Here is a 19,246-nt window from a genome sequence, read left to right as displayed (position 1 = left end):
TCCCCACTGCCCATCATTCAGGCTGACCTCTAACCCTGGGCTCCTGACCTGCTGCTTCTGAGGTGAATCAGCAAATAGTATAGAAAGCAAGGAATCATCTACTGATCATGTCTTACAGTCCCTGGGAGGGGAAGTGACTTGTCCATGGTCACAGGATTACCAATAACTGAATATCACTGAGAATGATTATCAACCCTGGATCTCCCTCAATTATTCTTTTTTTTTTAATAATTTTTTTTAACGCTTATTTATTTTTGAGACAGAGAGAGACAGAGCATGAACGGGGGAGGGCCAGAGAGAGGGAGACACAGAATCTGAAACAGGCTTCAGGCTCCGAGCTGTCAGCACAGAGCCCGACGCAGGGCTTGAACTCACAAACAGTGAGCTCATGACCTGAGCCGAAGTCGGACGCTTAACCGACTGAGCCACCCAGGCGCCCCAATTATTCATTGTTTTTAAGCCAATCTTCCAACCAGGTGTTAACACGTTTCTTTTATATATTTTTCCTCCCTTAAAATTTTTAGATTAGTTTTTATTTAACAAAGTACTATATGCTTGCAGTAAAAATAAAAAGATAAAGGTAAAAAAAAGTACAAATTGAAAAATGAAAGCCTCCCTCCCCATTAAAATTCTTAGAAATAACCACTATTAGTGAATTCTCATCATTCCTTCCAGAAATTTAAATAATTTAAAGACTTACTCAACTATACCTACTGATACATGCTCCTGGTCATGGGTACTCAAAAAGATTTGTTGATGATATGAATGAACGGAGCCAGGTGAGTTAGGGGCTGAGGGTTTGCATCATACGGAAGGCCAGAGATGGGTTGAGTTAAGCATCTCGCCAGATAAGAGCTCCCACTGGGGCCTATTAGCCCGGGATCTGGCATGAATCTTTCGTATCTGAGTTGGTGTTACAGTGTGGAGGTAAAGATCGTGGGCTCTGGAGACAGGCAGACGGAGGCTCCTGTTCTGGCCCTAACGCTTCCTAGGCAAGTGACCCTGGGTTGTTCCTTCCTTAAGGAGTCTCGGTAGCCTCACTGGTCACGTGGAGATTAAAATAGTACTACTTCACGGGGCTGATGTGCGGATTAAAGAAAAACAATGCACATAAAGAACACAGGCAGCGTGTTTGGCTGTACGAAACCTGCACTAAAGAAATGGTAGCTATCATCATCATTACTATTGTTGTCATTATTATTCTGCTGGCTCACCTCAAGAAAGGAGAAAGCCTGCAGGTCCATCACCTAGTGCTATAGAAACAGATCAGCCCAGGACCTGGTACTCCTCTGTTAAGTACATCTGGCAGGAAAGGGAGACGACTGAGAAATAACTCTAATATGACCAGGAGTTAATGCCCAGGAATTTCTCAGCATATTACAAATTCTAGATATACCAAACCACAAGAACAGGTGCCCTCTGAACTCTGGGAACAGGGATCTGCCTCGCACAGCTGCATGGCAGAATGGCTAGCTTTGTGGGAAGAGGGACCATTTTCTTATCTCCTCAGGCTACCTGGTTCAACAGCTCTCAGGCCAAGAAGGCTCCAGAAGCGCCCTAGACTGGCCAGGTGCAACAGGCTGGCAGGGCATGGCAGGAGAAGGGTGCCCTTCTCTAGCTGCATTCCAGGCCTTGCCTCTAGTCCTCAGAGCACAATGAGAACATTATCATAGCCACTCGATCCAATCTTGTGCTATCTGGGGGCTGGAAATGACTAAGGGCAATAATACAGTCCTCCAGTCAACACACATAGGGAGAAACCCAACACTGGACCAAAAGGACTGCTGAGTCTCGACATAACTCGAAACCCTAAACATCTGATGGAAAGGTATGAGTCTTAAATGCTTCTTGCCAGGCAAATCTTTATATTATAAAACGCCCCAGCTCATGGTAGTTCTGTTAAAAATGATCACACTGCTGCCAGGGATGGGAAGGAAGAGAAGACACGGATCCCATCAATGCCAAGAGGCCATGGACTCTGACCTAGATGTCAGACGCAGCTCGGGGCACCCGTCACTTTTTATCAGGAGGCTTCTCTCAAGGATGGTGGAGGACTTAGCTGAGAAGGGGGTGTGTTGTGTAGTCCCTGATGACCCAGCCCCGTAAATCCGAGTGTCTGGCATGGGACTGGTGTCCTGGGGGACGTGGAAGGCACCAGACCAGCTTTGGGGAAGTAGACACTTCCTAGATTACTGGGGAGTCTCTCCAGAGACTGGTAACAGCCCTATTCAGAGACCAACGTGAAGACCAGAGAGCGGAACGATACTGGGTATTTAACTCCCCCCTCCACAGCACTTTTTCTCCTCCTGGGGCTCCTTCTCCCCAGAAGTCCTGCTGTTCGCCCCTTTACCCACTTTCTCCTTCTTTCTCCCTGCCTTTATGACCCCACTTCTCTTTCCCCTCTTCACCGTCCCCTTCTATTTCTTTCCTGTCTTTCTCCCCGTTCTCTTCTCTCTTTTCTTTATTTCGTCTTTTTCTAACTGGCCACGATAGAGAACTGAAAATTATTTTTTATTATTGATTGAATGCATACATTAAAACTTAAACCCTCTGGTCTTAATTTTTTCTTTTTTCTTTTTTCGGTTTTATTTATTGGGGCACCTGGATGGCTCAGTCAGTTAAGCATCTGACTCTTGATCTCAGCTCAGGTCTTGATCTCAGGGTTGTGAGTTCAAGCTCCACGTTGGGCTCCATATTGGACTCCACGCTGGGCATGGAGCCTACTTAGAAAAAATAGTAATAATAATATAAAGTTTTATTTATTTAAGTCACCTCTACCCCCAACATGGGGTTCAAACTCATGGTCAAGAATTGTATGCTCTTCTGACTGAGCCAGCCAGACACCCCTAATCTGAATTTTCAAAAAGATGAACTGTTTTATATTTTGCTCTAAAAAATAGTATTTCCAACAATTAAGGACTTTTAGGAGGAGGAGGGGACTTTAAAGACCATCGAGTTCAATGGCTTTGCTGATACATAAATCCCTTTTGAGCGCCTCTGACATTCAGTTTCTCCTTGAGCCCTCCCAGGGATTGAAGCCCACTACGTCTAGAAGCAGCCCATTTCTAAGTGTTAGGAAGTTTTTTATACTGACTTTAATCTGTTCCTGTAATTCCCATCCTCTGGCTACCAGGACAATCTAGGATATAAAAACAGGACAATCAAGGCGCCTGGTGGCTCAGTCAGTTAAGCATCCGACTTTGGCTCAGGTCACCATCACACGGTTTGTGAGTTTGAGCCCCACATCGGGCTCTGTGCTGAGAGCTCAGAGCCTGGAGCCTGCTGTGGATTCTGGGTCTCCTCTCTCTCTGCCCCTCCCCTGTGCATACTGGCTCTCTCTGACTTAAAAATAAATAAACATTAAAAAAAAAAAAACCCAAAAAACGGTGCAATCATCAGAAAGTGAGATGCCTATTAGGTTCAAAAGATGGGGGTAGGCCAGCTGGCTGTGAGGTTCTCCCACTGGAGTAGCTGGCTTGGGTGGGCAAGATTGAGGAGATATATGGCAGCCAGCCACTGGCAGGCCCTGAATGCCAGACTAAAACGTGGTGTGTCTGACTTATCAGGAAGGTGAAGCCAGGAGACACTGTCCATGAGGCAGTAATAAACAGTTGTTATTTACCGAACACTTCCATGCCAGGAACTGTGCAAAGTGCTTTAACACTGATTATCTCATTTAATCCTCCCAATAGCACTGATGTAGTGGTACTGTTATTGTTTCACTTTATAGATGAGGTAACTGAGGTCTCAGAGCTAGTAAGTCACTAAACTCAGGTCTGTGTCTGATGCACCTGTTCTGAATACAGCACGCTACAGAACAAGGTCAGCAGAGAGACCAGGACGGGAGACCCCAGTCTGGGAGTCATTTACACAGAGGGAGAGAGTGTCAAGAACAGAGGGTGAGGGTCCCATTTAAGATCTCTCCTAAAGACGGGCCCCCAATCTCCATCTCTGGTCTTGTGCCTCCTCTTAAACTCCATCGATCCATCTCTAGCTGCCCATTGGATTTTGTCACCTCAAGTTCAATGCAGCCACACTACGTCCTGCCATTTTCCACCACCTTCCTAGCAACCAGGTTGCTGATCTTCCTAACTCTTTAAGCATAAAAGAGGATCAAATTTTGTGTTAAACCAACCCGGGCTCGACTGGATTTGCCACATGCAAAATATGAGGAGGCCTTGGGCAAGTTACTTAACCTCCATGGGCCTCGGTTTAACAGCTATAAAATGGGAAGAGTGACACCACCTTTCTTGGAAGGTGCTTGTGTGGATTAAGTTGCATAATTTATAATACAATATGTAGTATAGTGCTTGGCACATAGCAAGTGTTAAGTAAACGGCATTATTACTGTGATCACTGCTATTTCTGGAGCTTGAAACTCCCTTTTTGCATAGCTTCTCGTGGTTAATCCCAGTGCTTCTGGGGGGGGGGGGGAAGAAGAGGGACCTACAAAGTGGACAATAAAAATTCAATGCAGTTTGTAGTCTCTGCAATGACCTCATCCCTTTGGCTTTGGGAGCCGCTGCTGCAGGGTCTCTTTTCTACACCCACCACAGACAGAGCTGGGCTCCGGCCAAGACCCGCCTGCTCTTCTCCCTCCAGACCTAGTTACGTGGGGACCAACAGGCATGCCTCTTCCCCTCCTCTCTTTAACTGGAACCCTCATTTTGTGTCATCTGCAGCCCTGACCTCCCTGAGACACACTTCTGTTTTCTCTCTTAAGTATCCAGGATCAAAGTTTTAGAGATTACCTGGTCCAATCCCTCAAACAACTCAGTGCGAAATTAAAGTAGTCATTTAAAAAACGTCTTGCGGGGCGCGCCTGGGTGGCTCAGTTGGTTGAGTGACCAACTTTGGCGCAGGTCATGATCTCACGGTTTGTGAGTTCGAGCCCCGCGCCGGGCTCTGTGCTGACAGCTCAGAGCCTGGAGCCTGCTTCTGACCCTGTGTCTCCCTCTCTCTCTCTCCCCTCCCCCACTCATGCTCTGTCTCTCTCTGTCTCAGAAATAAACATTAAAAAAAATTAAAAAAAAAAAAAAACAAAAACGCCTTGCACAATTCAACGTGAATAAAGTGGGCCTTCTCCCAACCAATCCATATGCTTTCACCAGTGCTCACCGCAGTCCGTGCACTGTGCCCAGACACATTGTGCCTCAGTTGTGGGTCTGTGACTTGCCCTGCGCCCCCTTCCCCATAGGCCCTGGAAGCCATCAAGCCCCCTGGAGTTACTACATAAAGGTCGCTAACGATTCGTGAGAAAGCAGGCGCTGGTCACAATCGCAATCACAAGCAAGCACACATTTGCACACCTAACACCCCCTGAGGCCCACGGTGAACACAGAAGGAGAGATGAAAGGAGACTCCAAGGAGACAGGCACTGTGTTTGTACACAGTGAGGACAGAACAAAGGAAGCAGGGAGCCTGGAGGTGGAAGAGAAAGCGGGCGAGACAGACTGTAAGATGAGTCAGAGAGTGAACGAGGGCACTAGGTCGCATCAGCTACCGCTTAGTTGCCCCCAGAGGGTGGTGTGAGCGGGAAGAAGGGAATGGGGGGAGGCGAGAAGGGGAGTTGATGCCATAACTCAGAAGTGGGAACCAGAGGAGAGTGTGGCTGATGGGGAGCAGAAGCTCAGTTAATTTCCAGGAGGGACCCGAGCTCCCAGCCTTCTGAGTTCTCCCACGTCTTTCTTGCCCGGCTCTGCTTCCGGAGCTGCAGGGTTATGGCAAGGCCGCGGGGGACGGCCCCGGCAAGGAAAGAGTCAAGCTAACAACAAAGATGTCAATCCCGGAGATCACTGGACCCCTGCTTGGTAGACAGAAGCCACCCTGTGGCTGCTAATGCCCCTCCATTTATTTGGCTCTTTCAACGTATTTCAAATGCCCACCCACTAATGATCTCATTTAATCTTTGGCACAAGCCTGTGGAATAGGCAGGCCCGGGATTATCTCTACCTCGCTCCTCCCCTCTTTGCCCTGGTGATCCCTCAAGAGTCCTCAAATTGTTTCCTCCATCCCAGAAACATCCAACATTGAACCAGCCAGCGCCTTAGAGGTACGAGGTGCTTGGGGTCCTCTGTCCAGGCTCCACTTTGAGTTGCTTGTTGCTGTTTGTCCCGGGCTGGGTGTGATAAGAAGTCACAGGACATGGACTCATTCCCCTCCTGGAATTTCCCAGCCACCCCTCCCCCTCCACTAATGTCTGAAAGCCTGGCACATAATGACCGTTTCTCCCAGTCCCCAGGGAGATGTGTCAGATATGCGGGACTTCTCATTAGGCGAACGGAAACCTAAGGCCTAGAGAGGCGAAGGCCTTTGCCCTGAATCACACAGTGAGCAAACACGGAGGGACCGTGATGACTTGAGAAGAGCACAGGTCTGGGGGCATTAGGAGACCTGGGTCCCAGTCCTGGCTCCACTGCTTATCAGCTGAGGGCACAGACAGAGTCACTCAACTTCCCCAGCCTTGGTTTTCCTAACTGTCAAATGGGAACAAGTAGTTCCCATCTCTTGGGGTTGCCTGAGGTGAAGATGTCAAAGAGTTACAGAAAAATGAATTTTTCTGATTATCACGTAGCACAGGTAACATTAGGATGCTGCTGTCACGGAGAGGCCAGATCAAGCATAAAGAGTCTAGGATTTCCTTAACTTACCTGTGTGGCCCTGGGCAAGTCCAGGCCTCAGTTTCCCAAAGGCCCTGCCAGCATTAAGAAGGAGGGTTCTGTGCACCGTGCCTTTAGAGCAAGAATTCTGGCGCTGGCTGCCCTGATCTCCTGACCATCCTATTATCTGTGCCCACACTGCCTGAGATCCAAGAATCTTACTGAGGGAGCCAGTCAGTTGCCAACAATGGGAGATCCCATTGTTCCCAGTGGGAAGAATCCACTGGATCCTTCACTCCAACCCCTCTACCCATTTCGTCAGGGCTGAAGTGTGCTTCTGCACCGTCTCAGCCTCCGCGGCCTCCCAGCCTTAAGGGACATGAGGACGGGGAAGGGAAAGTAAGGGGTAAGGGGGCACTCTTGGTAATGAAACCAATGACAGACTCCTGCCCATGTAAGCTTTCCCAGTGGAAAGCACCAGACTGCCTGGATTCCCTTCCTCCTAGGGAGAGCTGAGTGTAACTATTCTGCCGTTAACATCTTGCTTCTCCCAGGATGGCCCCAAAGGTGCCGGGCCCCTGATCCGTTCTTTGAGGAAGCACCTCAGCAGAACCCTTGCTGAGCTCACGGAGGTGAATTAAATATTAAATATGCAAGGCCAGAGCCGCGGGTGCAGCAACACATTCCCATAAACACAGACAATGGCATACAGCTCATCTGCCCGTCTTGCAGCAGCTGCCGCTCTCCTTCCGCGGGCTGGGTTCCCTGATCCCAGCCCACACTCTTGAGAGGGCATAAAAAATAGCAATGTTTTTTTCTCTCCAGCAAGTGAACCAGCAAGCGCATGGTTCCCTGTGTCCTTCCTCCAACCCCTAGTGCTGAGGAATCCAGACACCCGGAAATACCTGGAACATTGAGTTGTGGCATCAGCAGCAAGGAAATTTAACAGGTCTGTGGCTGGCCTGGCAGGGACCTCTGTAGCTTAGCCCCACCTAGGGCCTGGAAGCCCCCATCGGGAAGGGAACGGCTCAGGAGGGCCCAGATAGCTCTCAGGGCAATGGGGAACTAGCTCTTACTGGGACCAGGACGAGGCCTGGGTGTGGGGGCCAGTTTGCTTCTCAGGTTGGAAGAGGTTCAGAGATCGCCGAGACCACCTCCGTTTTACAAAAAGGGAAACTGAGGTTTGAGAAAAGGAGGAAGCAACTTATACAAGGTCACTTAATGAGCTATAGAATAGCTAGGCCTAGACTCCAGGGCTCCAGGGTAGAGCCCAGTGCTCTCCCGTCCCCTCTCTGTGATCCCTGAATCTCCCTCCTGATGCTACCAAGGACCAGGCTCTGCACTGCATGGCTGCCGTGGACTGCTTTCATGGGAAACTGGATCCATCCCTAGTCCTCCCTTGCCATCCAAGTACCGAAAGAGCCCGAGGTCCAGGCATTCCAGCTCAGCTCTGCCATTTTGTAGGATGGAACCTTGGTCATGTCACCTCTCTGAGACTTACTTAGTTCCTTGCCTGTACGGTGGGGATTTAAGAACCAGGACCCTGGATGGCTCCTGTAGGGCTCAAAGGAGATCGCGTTTGTGGGGCATTTGGTCAACCGGGAAGTGCTGTCCGAATGTCAGATATGGTTAAAATGGTGTGAGGTGTGAAGGTGCTGCAGAGGGAGGAGGTCCCAGGGGAGGAGGCTGTGCAAGACAATCCACACCCAAACGAGGCTGACCTGGTCGTCCCGTGGCCCCGACTGACACAGACGGCACCAGCAGAGATGGACAGGCAGTAGGTGAGACCAGCTCAGGTTCACTGGCTTGAAAGATCACCTGCCTGCTTTGCTTCGTGTGTGTATGCGTGTGAGTTTGTCTGTCCTCCTAGATGCTCCTGGAAGGTTCTGCCTGGCAGCCGGGAATCACAGGAATTTGCCTGGCTGCTCCAGGGGAGCATCTGGCAAGAGGGCAGTGTGTGGCGCCGAGGGAGGACACCTTGCTTCACTCAGGTCAGGGCACAGACCCTCAAAGAAAAGCCTGTCACCCAGATCCCTCTGGGGACCTCTGGAGTACCCCTGCTCTCTGGGGCCCTTACCTTGTACTTGGCTGCGAGCAGCTCTGTGGCCTGCTGCTCCCGCCTTAGGTCTTCCAGCATCTTCTCCTTTTCCTCCAGCAGCTTCTGCTTCTCCTCGCTCACGAGGCTGCGGTCATCCTGGATGGCCGCCTTCTCTTCCTCCAGACGCTCCTTCTGTTCCTGCAGGTAATTCTCCATGTTCTTATCCAAGGCTGACTCCAGGGTAGGCTGGGGCGGGCGGTGGTTGTTGTTGTTGCCATCCTCCTCTTCAGCCACCCAGGCCTCTATCACTGGCCCCTCAGGGTACCCGGCTGGGGCTGACACAGCCTTCTTCCTGCGGCTGCTCTTCCTCCGGAGCCGCTTTCCCAGCATCCCCTTCTTCTCCAGCTGGGCCTTCAGGCGGGCGATCTCCTCCTGAAATTCCCGCAGCAGAGTGTCCTTGGGGTCCTCGTTCACCCGGGGCTTGTTCTTGATGTTCTTGGCCCTGTTGGCAAAGCGCAGGGTGGAGAGGCTCTCGTCGTAGCTGTGAGAAGCTGGCCCCAGGGTGGCCACCATGATGGTCTTGGCGTTCCCCCCCAGAGAGTCCTGGAGCAGCCGGGTCAGCTTGGAGTCCCGGTAAGGGATGTGAGTGCTCCTGTTCCCCGCCAGAGCAGCGATCACGTTGCCCAGGGCAGACAGCGAGAGGTTGATTTTGGAGGCTTCCTTAGGCCTCTCTCCACCACCACCACCACCACCACCACCACCACCACCACCACCGCCACTCCCCGTGGACTGCGTGACCGTCCCTCCGGCTGTGTTGGGGCCTGCCTTGTTCTGCCTCTCACTGCCAGCCAGGTCCACCAGGTTGAGCTTGCCCACACGGATGTGGTCCTGACCATCTGAGCCGCGCTCACTGCACTCCACCGTGATGACAAAGATGGCATGGGAGCGGGAGCTGACCTCATTCATGTGAGTGCTGCCCACTGCCCGGGTCTGGTTCCCCAGGTTCATCACGTGCTCAATCTCCTTGACATTCTTGGTGACGAAGGAGGAGAGGTCCTTGATGTAGACGCCGGTCTCCGGGTTCTCCTTCAGTTCTAGCCTCTTGCCAGGCTCCTTGGAGAGCAGGTCTCGAATCTCCTCCTGGTAGATCTCCAGGTAGGAGGCCCGGACCAGGTACTGCTGGTTCTGGGAGCGAGAGATGTGGGTGAAGATATGCTCAAAGGCATTGGGGATGACCCCGCGCAGCTCGGGCTCCACCCAGGTCCCCTGCATGGTGTAGGTCTTGCCAGTGCCCGTCTGGCCGTAGGCAAACACCGTGCCATTGAAACCCTGAAGCACCGAGTCTACCAGGGGCCTCACGGTTTCATCATACAAGTCCGCCTGCTTGGAGCTGGCATCGTACACGGCATCAAAGGTGAAGGACTTGGGCAGCTCCCCTGGGGCAGCGCGGGGGTTCCGCAGGGTCACCTGGCCCAGTTTCACGTCCATGGTCAGGATCTGCTCGTGACCAGCAGCCTCCTCCTTCCGGCTGAGGGGGCGGCACCGGGCCACCACCTTTAGGGCCTCGCTGGCCTTGGTTTTACTGGCCATCTTGCTGCTCTGTCCTTCCTGCCCCCAGGGCCCCTCCGCAGCCTGGGCGGTCCTGCTGTCCTCTCTAGGTCCGGATCAGCCGGGCCGGCCCAGCCCCCAGGCGCCGCTCTTCAATCCGCATGCAGCCTCCTAGGGTGGGGATGCTGGGAGGTGGCCCCGCCGCTGCTGCAGTCCGGGCCTCCACCGCCCTCCGGTCCTCGCTGCACCGGCCGGGCAGGGATAATTAGGCAGAATCCCCGGGCAGCCGCGGGAGCCGCACCGGCCGAATGGCAGTGCCCGGAACCCGCCCCATGCTGGGGCAGAGGGAGCGCTGCCGTAAACAGCTACGGCAACAATGAGATAAAGGAAGAGGAAAATGGGATGGGAGTGGGCGGCGAAGCTGTCTTCTCCTCCTCCTCCTCTTCTAGGGATCCATGGCGGGGGCTGCTGGTCCTGGGCGGCCGGGGGTCCCGGCCCTCCCGAGGGCAGAGGCTCACCTGGGGTCCTCCCCCCGCGCTGGGGGATCATTCATTGCAGCCAGCGCGGCTGCCGCTGCCCCTGCCTCCACCTTCCCCGCCGCTGCCACCGGAGAATGAGAGAGAAAAACAGAAGGGGATGGGGCGGAGCAGCCGCGGCGAGAGTGATGTTGCCGCCGCGCTGCGGCCCCAGCTAAGCCGCCCGGCTGGGGTGGGGCAAGGGGCGGGGCCGCGGGGCGGGAGGCGCGAGCCCGGCGCGGCCGGAGCGCGGGGGACAGGGGTGCATCGCCCGCCCGCACCCCCGCGGACCCCTCCGGAATGACAGGCTCGGGTGCCGACCCAGGTCCCGCGCCCACCAGGCGGGTGCGGCGCAGGCACCGCCCGCCGTCACCCCACTGGACCCGAGCATGCTGGGAATTGTAGTCCTGCCTTTGTTAACGGGGTTCTGGCAGGTTGCTGATGCCTTCTCGCGTCCGGGAGGCCCCTCCCTCTCTGGCTTGCAACCTACGGAGTGACTGCTGAGGTTGCAGCCTACCTGGCGGGGACGGGGCGGGGGGGTATCCACCACCCACACTTGTTCCCTCCACAGGTACCATCCTCCATCATTCCACTGCTCCTGCCTTTCTGCCTGCAGACGCGTATAGATCACCCCTCCCCTTCAGAGTGGTGCCAGGCACCTTGACTCCTAAACGTTTCCTGACTCCGTCGTTCCTTTACCCTAGCCTGATTTACTTCTGGCCTTCCTCTTGTCTCCTGGAACCACCTTGCAGCCGATTCTCTCCTCACGTGTTCTCTGCACATGCGCCCAGGTCCCCTTCTCGCCTCTTCCACTAGCCTTCCATATTGTCTACAAGCCCCACCATCTTCTGATACAGGTCTACCTTCCGAGCCTCACCTCCAGGTACACTGTGTTCCAGACATTCATTCCTTCAAACAGTGCCTGCGGAGCGCCAGGCCCCATTCTAGGAGCTGCACCTTCTTGTCCACAAGGAGCTCACATTCTAAGAACCATGTTTTGTGTTCTTAACTGGATGTGCTGTGTTGCATCTTTGTGCCTTTGCCCAGAGGGTGCTGTCACCCTTTCACATTTGGGACTGCCATTTGGGCAGTTCAGGCACCTCCTCCTCTGGGAAGCCTTCCTTGATCAGTTTCTTTTCCGGGGCAGAAAGAGACAGATTTTGCAAAAAACAAAGCTTGAACTCAAATTGCACCTTTTTTAAAAAAAATTTTTTTTCAACGTTTATTTATTTTTTTTGGGACAGAGAGAGACAGAGCATGAACGGGGGAGGGGCAGAGAGAGAGGGAGACACAGAATCGGATACAGGCTCCAGGCTCTGAGCCATCAGCCCAGAGCCCGACGCGGGGCTCGAACTCATGGACCGCGAGATCGTGACCTGGCTGAAGTCGGACGCTCAACCGACTGCGCCACCCAGGCGCCCCTACACCTTTTTTTTTAAGTTTATTTCTTTGCTTTGAAAGAGAGAGAGAGCAAGCAGGGGAGGGGCAGAGAGAGAATCCCAAGCAGGCTCCATGCTGTCAGCACAGAGCCTGATGCAGGGCTCAGTCCCACAAACCAGGAGATCATGACCTGAGCCGAAATCAAGAACTGGACTTCAACTGACTGAGCCCCCCAGGAACCCCTCAACTTGCACTTCTGGTCTCCATCCAACTGTGTGACTTTGGGCAGTCACTTACCTTGCTCTAGCTTCAGCTTCCTCATCTGTTTAAACAATTGGAGTGGCGAGCCAGGGGCAGGGGTGAATAATACTCTATGGAGTAGTTGCAAGGCTCAAATGAAACAGTGAAAAACTATTGTGCCAGTGAGAAGACTTTTTTTTTTTTTTAAGAGTTTATTTTTAAGTAATCCCTACACCCAGCATGGGGCTTGAACTCACAATCCTGAGATCAAGAGTCATGCTCCACCCACTGAGCCAGCCACATGTCCCTGAGAAGACTTATTTTTAGGCAAGCCCTTAATAGATGCTTGTGGCCTAGCTTGGTTGCCCTACAGCTCTTGCTGTCTTGAGTACCCTGGATAGACTAGGTCTGTGTTTAGTGTTCCTCTTTAGGGGTCTTCGTATTTTTCCTCTAGGATACAAATCAGTATAATTTCTCAAGTCCAAGGACCAAGCTAGTGTCCTACCCATGTTCCACTCTGCAGAGAGTAGTTGAATCTGTGGACTGAGCCCAATTGTCCTTTCCCTCTGAGATCCAGATTGAGGAGGTAGTGTTATCTGGACCTTCATGGCCCTTCTTCACAGAGGCACCAGCAGAATCTTTGCACAAAACATTTCCAATGATGCTATTCTCGGGAGGACCTAATTGTTTAGTTCTTCACCTCCTCCCCATCTTCAAATCCCTGGGACCTTGATGTCAGCTTGGCGGGAAGCTTGAGGCTTAGCTGTTGGCTCACCTACTTGTGAAGTCTCCTGGCTTTCCTCGGCCCTCTCTTTGATCAAGCTCTACTGCTTATGATTAACTTGGCTTTTGGACCAATTACTGGGTGGGGTTTTGGCTTTGTAGACTAACCTCTCTTGGCTCTGGCAACCTGACTTCTGGATGGAGCAACCATTTGGCTCTTGAACTATTTTCTTGTTGTGCTTGGCTTTGGTTTTTGGACTACTCTTTCTCTGCTTTGGCTAACTCACCTGACACTACATCTCTGCTGGATAAGAGGGATTCTGGTCCTGTTCTTCCCACGTGACACTGCCACCTGGCCAGGCACTTGCTCAGATCCTCGGCTATGGGAGGGGGCCTGGAATCCCAACGCCTACAAGATGTGTGATCCTGAGTAAATCATTCAGCTTCTCCGAACAGCTATTTTCCCAGCGGGAAAAGTGAAGATAAGAATGTTTCCATTACTCACAGGGTTTACATGAGTTTTGAGAGAGACGATGTGAAAACTCCCTGGATGTAGAAGACATTAAAAAAAAAATAGTAGTTTTCCTTCCTTTTGTCCTTTGTAGTCAACGGTGTTCACATCCTGTGTTTCCCTTTTCATCATCTTCTCCAGCCGTTCTTCCTTCCCTCTCCCTGTTCCACACTCAAGTCTCTAGTCATTTGGGTTTTCTTGAAGTTTTCCAAACACACCGTAAATTTTCAGGCCTCCATGCCTTTGCTCACGCTGCATCTCTGCCTGAAATGTTCTCCTAACTGTCCCTGTCTACACCACCTCACTTTCTATTCGTTCCGCAACTCAATATGGCTTCTACTACCACTGTTCCATAGAGATTTCTCTTACCAAGGATATCAGGAGCCCCGAGGTGCCAATTCTAGTGGACCCCTTTCAATAGGAGCATTTGGCATAACCCACCTCATCCTTCTTTGGCAAACTCTCACTCACTTCCTGTGGTTTTCATGACCCTACACTTTTCTGGTTTTCCTCCTACAGCTCTCATGAGTTTTTGGTGGCTCAGTTCAGTCTCCCTGACCGGTTGACCTCATTCAACTCCAACATTAAATGGTGTTCACTAAGGTTTGATCCTAAGCCCCCTTTTACTTTCAATGTCACCCTATAATGATCACCGTAGTTCCTTGCTTCAGTTCATGTCTAAGTGATTCTTAAATTAGTATTCCAGTTCTGCCTTCTCTGAGCTCCAAATCCATGTATCCAATTCTTTAATGGACATAGCCACTTGGATGGCTCCCATGTGCCTGAAATTCTACTTGTTCACACTGAACTCATCATTCTCCCTTCCAAACTTTGTCCTCCAAGAATGGTCTCTAGCTCTGTAAATGGCTCTTCCCCCACCCACAATGTATCCTTCCAAACACTAAATCCTGTCAACTCAACTTCCTTAACATTTGTCAGATCTACGGACTTCTTCTCCCCTTCCACAATCTCATGACCCAAGCCACCATCTTCTCTGGCCTGGTGCCCCACAGTAGCCTCCAGTCTGGTCTCCTTAGGTCTTTTCTTGCCTCTACCCATCCATTCTGTACAAGTAATCCTACAAGTAATTAAAAAGACATGTCCGATCATGTCTCCCCATGCTTAAAATGTTTCGATGTTCTTCATTGCTCTTGAATTGAAGTCCAAATCATGAATGTAGCCTCCAAAGACCTATGCAGTCTGCTACCTGCCATATCTCCTGTCACATCTCATGCCACTCTTCACCTTGCTTCCTGTAAAGACCACAGGGCCTTTGCATAGGGCCTGTTTCTGCAACCTAAAACATTTATCTTAATCATCTTTACCTAGATACCTGCTCTTCATTCTTCAGCTCTCAGCTTGAATGTCGATTCCAATGGGTGTATTTCTTGACTTTCCCACCTAGTTTATACCCCTTTGTAATATGTTCTCACTGTTCCTGTATTTTTTTTCATAAAACTTAGCATAATTGTAATTAAATAAATATTTGCCCTCCTTTGTTGTTCTGTGAAGATATAACATCTCTGTTTGGCTCATTTTTTAAAAAGTAAACTCTACACCCAATGTGGGGTTTGAACTCACGCCCCCAAGATTGAGAGTTGCTTGTTCTACTGACTGAGTCAGCCAGGTGCCTGTTTTGTCACTCTTGTATCCACAATGACTAGTCCAATTCCTGGCACATAGCATGTGCTCAATAAATATTTAAAAAAAATTTTTTAAGGTTAATTTATTAATTTTGAGATAGACAGAGAGAGAACAAGTGGGGAGGAGCAGAGAGGGAGAGAGAGAATCCCAAGCAGGCTCTGCACTGTCAGCACAGAGCCCCGTGTGCAGCTGGAACCCACGAACCATGAGATCATGACCTGAGCTGAAATCAAGAGTCGGATGCTTAACTGCCTGAGCCACCCAGGTGCTTCAATAAATATTTTTATAAATAAACAGAAAAAGTGAAAGTCCTGTATGAACATCACCTTTTCTGGGAAGACTTCTTTGACTCTCCTAATTCTATCTATTCTAATTAATCGCTCCTTTCCTCCTAATTCCATAGCTCATTGTTTAATTAGCCTTAGAGAACTCATCACTGGTTCCCTTGTATGGGTTATGGTTAACTGAGTCTGTCTCTCTCCCCATAATGTGTGCCCCCTGAGGACAGGAGCTATGCTCTTTGCTTCTGTGTCTCCTTTCCCCATACCTAGCATGATACTGTATACACATTAGGTAATCAAAATCGGTTGTTAAGCAAATGAATGAATGAATGTTCCGAGACCTTCAGGGCAAGGAAATGGGGAGGCGAGACCAAGAAGCGGTGGTAAAAAAAAAAATTTTATATTTGTAGAATGATTTACGGTTAATAAGGCATTATCACATGTATTTCTCGCTTAATCGTCACATCAACCCCAGAAAAGGGGCAGATATTAATATCCCCATAAAAAGGAGGACTCCAGGGCGCCTGGTGGTTTAGTCTGCTCGGTGTCCAACTCTTGATTTCGGCTCAGGTCATGATCTCACAGTTTGTGAGATTAAGCCCTGCATCAGGCTCTGCACTGTCTCTTCCTCTCTCTCTCTGCCTCTCTCTCTGTGTCTCTCAAAATAAATAAATAGATTCAAAAAAAAAGAAAAAAAAAAAAGGACTCCAAGTTTCAGGCTAATTGACCAGGGAAGGACATCCTACCATCAAGTGGCACAGTCAGTTTTCAGACTCCAAACCTTCAACTCTGGTGGTCTTTCTCCTATGCCACAAGAAGAGCTTGTTGTGGATACGGCAGAATGGTTGTTTCTCAGTCCGGGTTTGAATGACAGTTCCATAGACGTCCAGATTCATCGTTGGCTTGGCGGGAGGAAGAAATTCTCCTCACTGCATTTCCTGTGACAATGACAGTTCTTCTTTCCCAGGGGATGCCCATACAGGCATCTTCTTCCAATGTGGTCCCAGTAAGGGTCAGGGTGAGGTTATATCAAGAAGATAGAGTTAGGTCTTTAGCAATCCTGAGGCCTTCAAATTTTCCCTTGTTCTTCAAGACTTGGGATTACCCTGCAAAACCAAATTCGGCCAGCAGAGGGAGACATGACCATGTGACAGAATCACTGGCTGGGCTCCAAATCTCTGGGCTCTCCATCATTGTGAGATTATCTAACTCAAGAGTCCCCCCCCCAACCCCCTCCCTCCCCCTCCCCCCCCCCCCCCGCCGATGCTGTGTCCACGTCCAGCTTACTCGCAGCTCTTCTTTTCCCAATAGTTTATTTTCTCCTTTCTCTGCTGTATTTTCTGGTAGATGGGAGTTGAGTCCACTCTCCACCCCTTCCCCCCAAAATACAGAAAAATCTGAAATATTAAAAATCCGAACATCGAGGGGCGCCTGGGTGGCTTAGTCGGTTAAGCGTCGGACTTTGGCTCAGGTCATGATCTCGTGGTTCCCGAGTTGCAGCCCCGCATGGGGCTCCGTGCTGACAGCTCAGAGCCTGGAGCCTGTGTCAGATTCTGTGTCTCCCTCTCTCTCTGCCCCTCCCCCACTCAAACTCTGTCTCTCAAAAATAAACGAACATTAAAAAAAAATCTGAATATTGAAAAAGCACTGTCCTTAGTAGCTACTGTTTATTGAGCACCTGATAGGCGGATTACAGACGTTTTATCTAACTTTCACATTAATCCAGGTGGTACCTGGCAGTCCTGGGACTTATGTCAAATGTCCCCAACTCTATCAACCCGTCCTGGGCCCGGCCCGGAGTCTCAGCTCTTTTTTTTTTTTTTTTTAACCTTTATTTTTGAGACAGAGAGAGACAGAGCATGAACGGGGGAGGGTCAGAGAGAGGGAGAGACAGAATCTGAAACAGGCTCCAGGCTCTGAGCTGTCAGCACAGAGCCCGACGCGGGGCTTGAACTCACTGACAGTGAGATCATGACCTGAGACGAAGTCGGCCACTTAACCAACTGAGCCACCCAGGCGCCCCTGGAGTCTCAGCTCTTAACATGCCCCCTCTTTCAACTCCCATGTCAACTCCTGCCTCCCCAGGAAACACTTTCCTGCCTTCTCCAGGCCTCGGTGTCTCTTTCTTTTCTTATCTCCTGTGGTCATTTGCACTATGTGCAATTAGCATCAACTTTTTAAATGGTGTCCCCCATCCATCAACGGAAATATTCTGTCTCCCCAACTGGATTTCTTCTACTTCCCCATACTTGAATTTCTCATTACAGAAATACTTTTAAGAACACGTATGGTTTTTTTTTTTAAGATCTTATTTTATTTTAATTTTTTTAATGTTTATTTATTTATTTTGAGAATGAGAGTGCGCATGAGCAGGGGAGAGGCAGAGATGGAGGGACAGAATTCCAAGCACGCTCCGTGCCATCAGCCCGAGGCAGGGCTCAAACCCACAAACCGTGAGATCATCACCTGAGCTAAAACCTAGAGTCGGACACTTGGCCGGCTGAACCACTCAGGCGCCCCTAAAGATTTTATTTTTAAGTACTCTCTACACCCAACATGGGGCCAGAATTCACAACCCAGAGATCAAGTGTCACATGCCCCACCAACGGAGCCAGCCAGGTGCCCCAAGAACACATTTTGAAGAGTTTTGACCATACTGTCTATAGAATTGTGTATCCTAATTAAAAAAAATATATATCATACACATTATTGACCTTTTCTGCTTACTCTCCATGCAGTCCATCCACAAATCCATCCACAAATCCGGTCTGGGTTCTCCCTATAAAATTTACCAGCTCTGACTCCAACACCCTGCGTGCCCCCATCACCCCCGCCCTGGTCCATGCCACCTTTATCTCGTGCCCAGACATCACAGCAACAGGAATCCCTGCTTCGGCTTCCCTACTTCCCTTCTCCATAGAACAGTCGGTCTCTTCCTTCCAAACTATAAATCGAATCATAGCACTTCCTGCTCTCAGGCTTCCAGCGGCCTCTTGTCACTCTCGGAATAAAATCCAAAGTCCCTCGCCCTGGCGTGTGGGACTTCCGTGGTCGGTCCTTGGTTACCTCTCGTCTCGTGTGCTCGTCCTCTCCCCTTGTTGCACTCTGACTGGATAACGCTGGCCTCCTTGTTCTGCAGTCCCGCCAACCACATTCCAGACTTAGGGCCTGTGCACTTGTTCTTTTCACGGCCTGCGGACTGGTGCTCCCATGGCTGCGCACAGCCTCTCTCCTCCACTTCATGGGAATGTGAGCACCGTGACAGAATTTGTCTGTTTGTTTAAATTTTTTTTTTAATGTTTATTTAGTTGAGAGAGAGACGGAGAGGCAGAGACAGAGTATGAGCAGGGGAGGGGCAGAGAGAGGGAGACACAGAATCCGAAGCAGGCTCCAGGCTCTGAGCCATCAGCACAGAGCCCAACGCAAGGCTTGAACTCAGGAGCCATGAGCTCATGACCTGAGCTGAAGTTGGAAGCTCGACCGACTGAGCCACCCAAGCCCCTGCCCCCGACCCCGACAGATTTTGATTCCCCATCCCCGTGCCTACAAGTATGCCTGGTTCATCAAAGCCCCTGGGAAACATTTGCTTAATAAATAAATGAGTGAACGCAGTTATTAATAGCCTTAAAATCATCATTTTGAACGGCTGCTTAGCTTAATGTAAACTGGTCTTTACTGTGAAATATTAGGTTGACCCCTATGAAACTGCCGTTTTGTAGATTAAAAATGGTTGATATTGGCAATTTCATACAGTTTAGTCGAATAAA

General features: G+C 50.4%; 1 protein-coding gene across 3 annotated transcripts in view; it reads right to left on the bottom strand.

Moving 5' to 3' along the window:
* KIF3C (kinesin family member 3C) overlaps nt 1-10,875 on the bottom strand; it is a 38,902-nt gene extending 28,027 nt beyond the window's left edge. For all 3 annotated transcript variants that reach the window (XM_047068758.1, XM_047068760.1, XM_047068759.1), the window contains exon 1: nt 8,677-10,875. In XM_047068758.1, coding sequence (XP_046924714.1) covers nt 8,677-10,227 — 1,551 coding nt within the window. In that variant the 5' untranslated portion in view covers nt 10,228-10,875. The remainder of the gene's footprint in view (nt 1-8,676) is intronic.
* Nucleotides 10,876-19,246: the final 8,371 nt, after the last annotated feature.

This window comes from Lynx rufus, unplaced genomic scaffold (assembly GCF_022079265.1).
Source record: "Lynx rufus isolate CCGP_SWC_20201006 ecotype Redwood Valley unplaced genomic scaffold, mLynRuf1.p SCAF_8, whole genome shotgun sequence".
In the NCBI taxonomy this organism is placed as follows: domain Eukaryota; kingdom Metazoa; phylum Chordata; class Mammalia; order Carnivora; family Felidae; genus Lynx; species Lynx rufus.
Note: the sequence above shows the minus strand (reverse complement) of the source record. Positions and strands in the feature narration are given on the sequence as shown.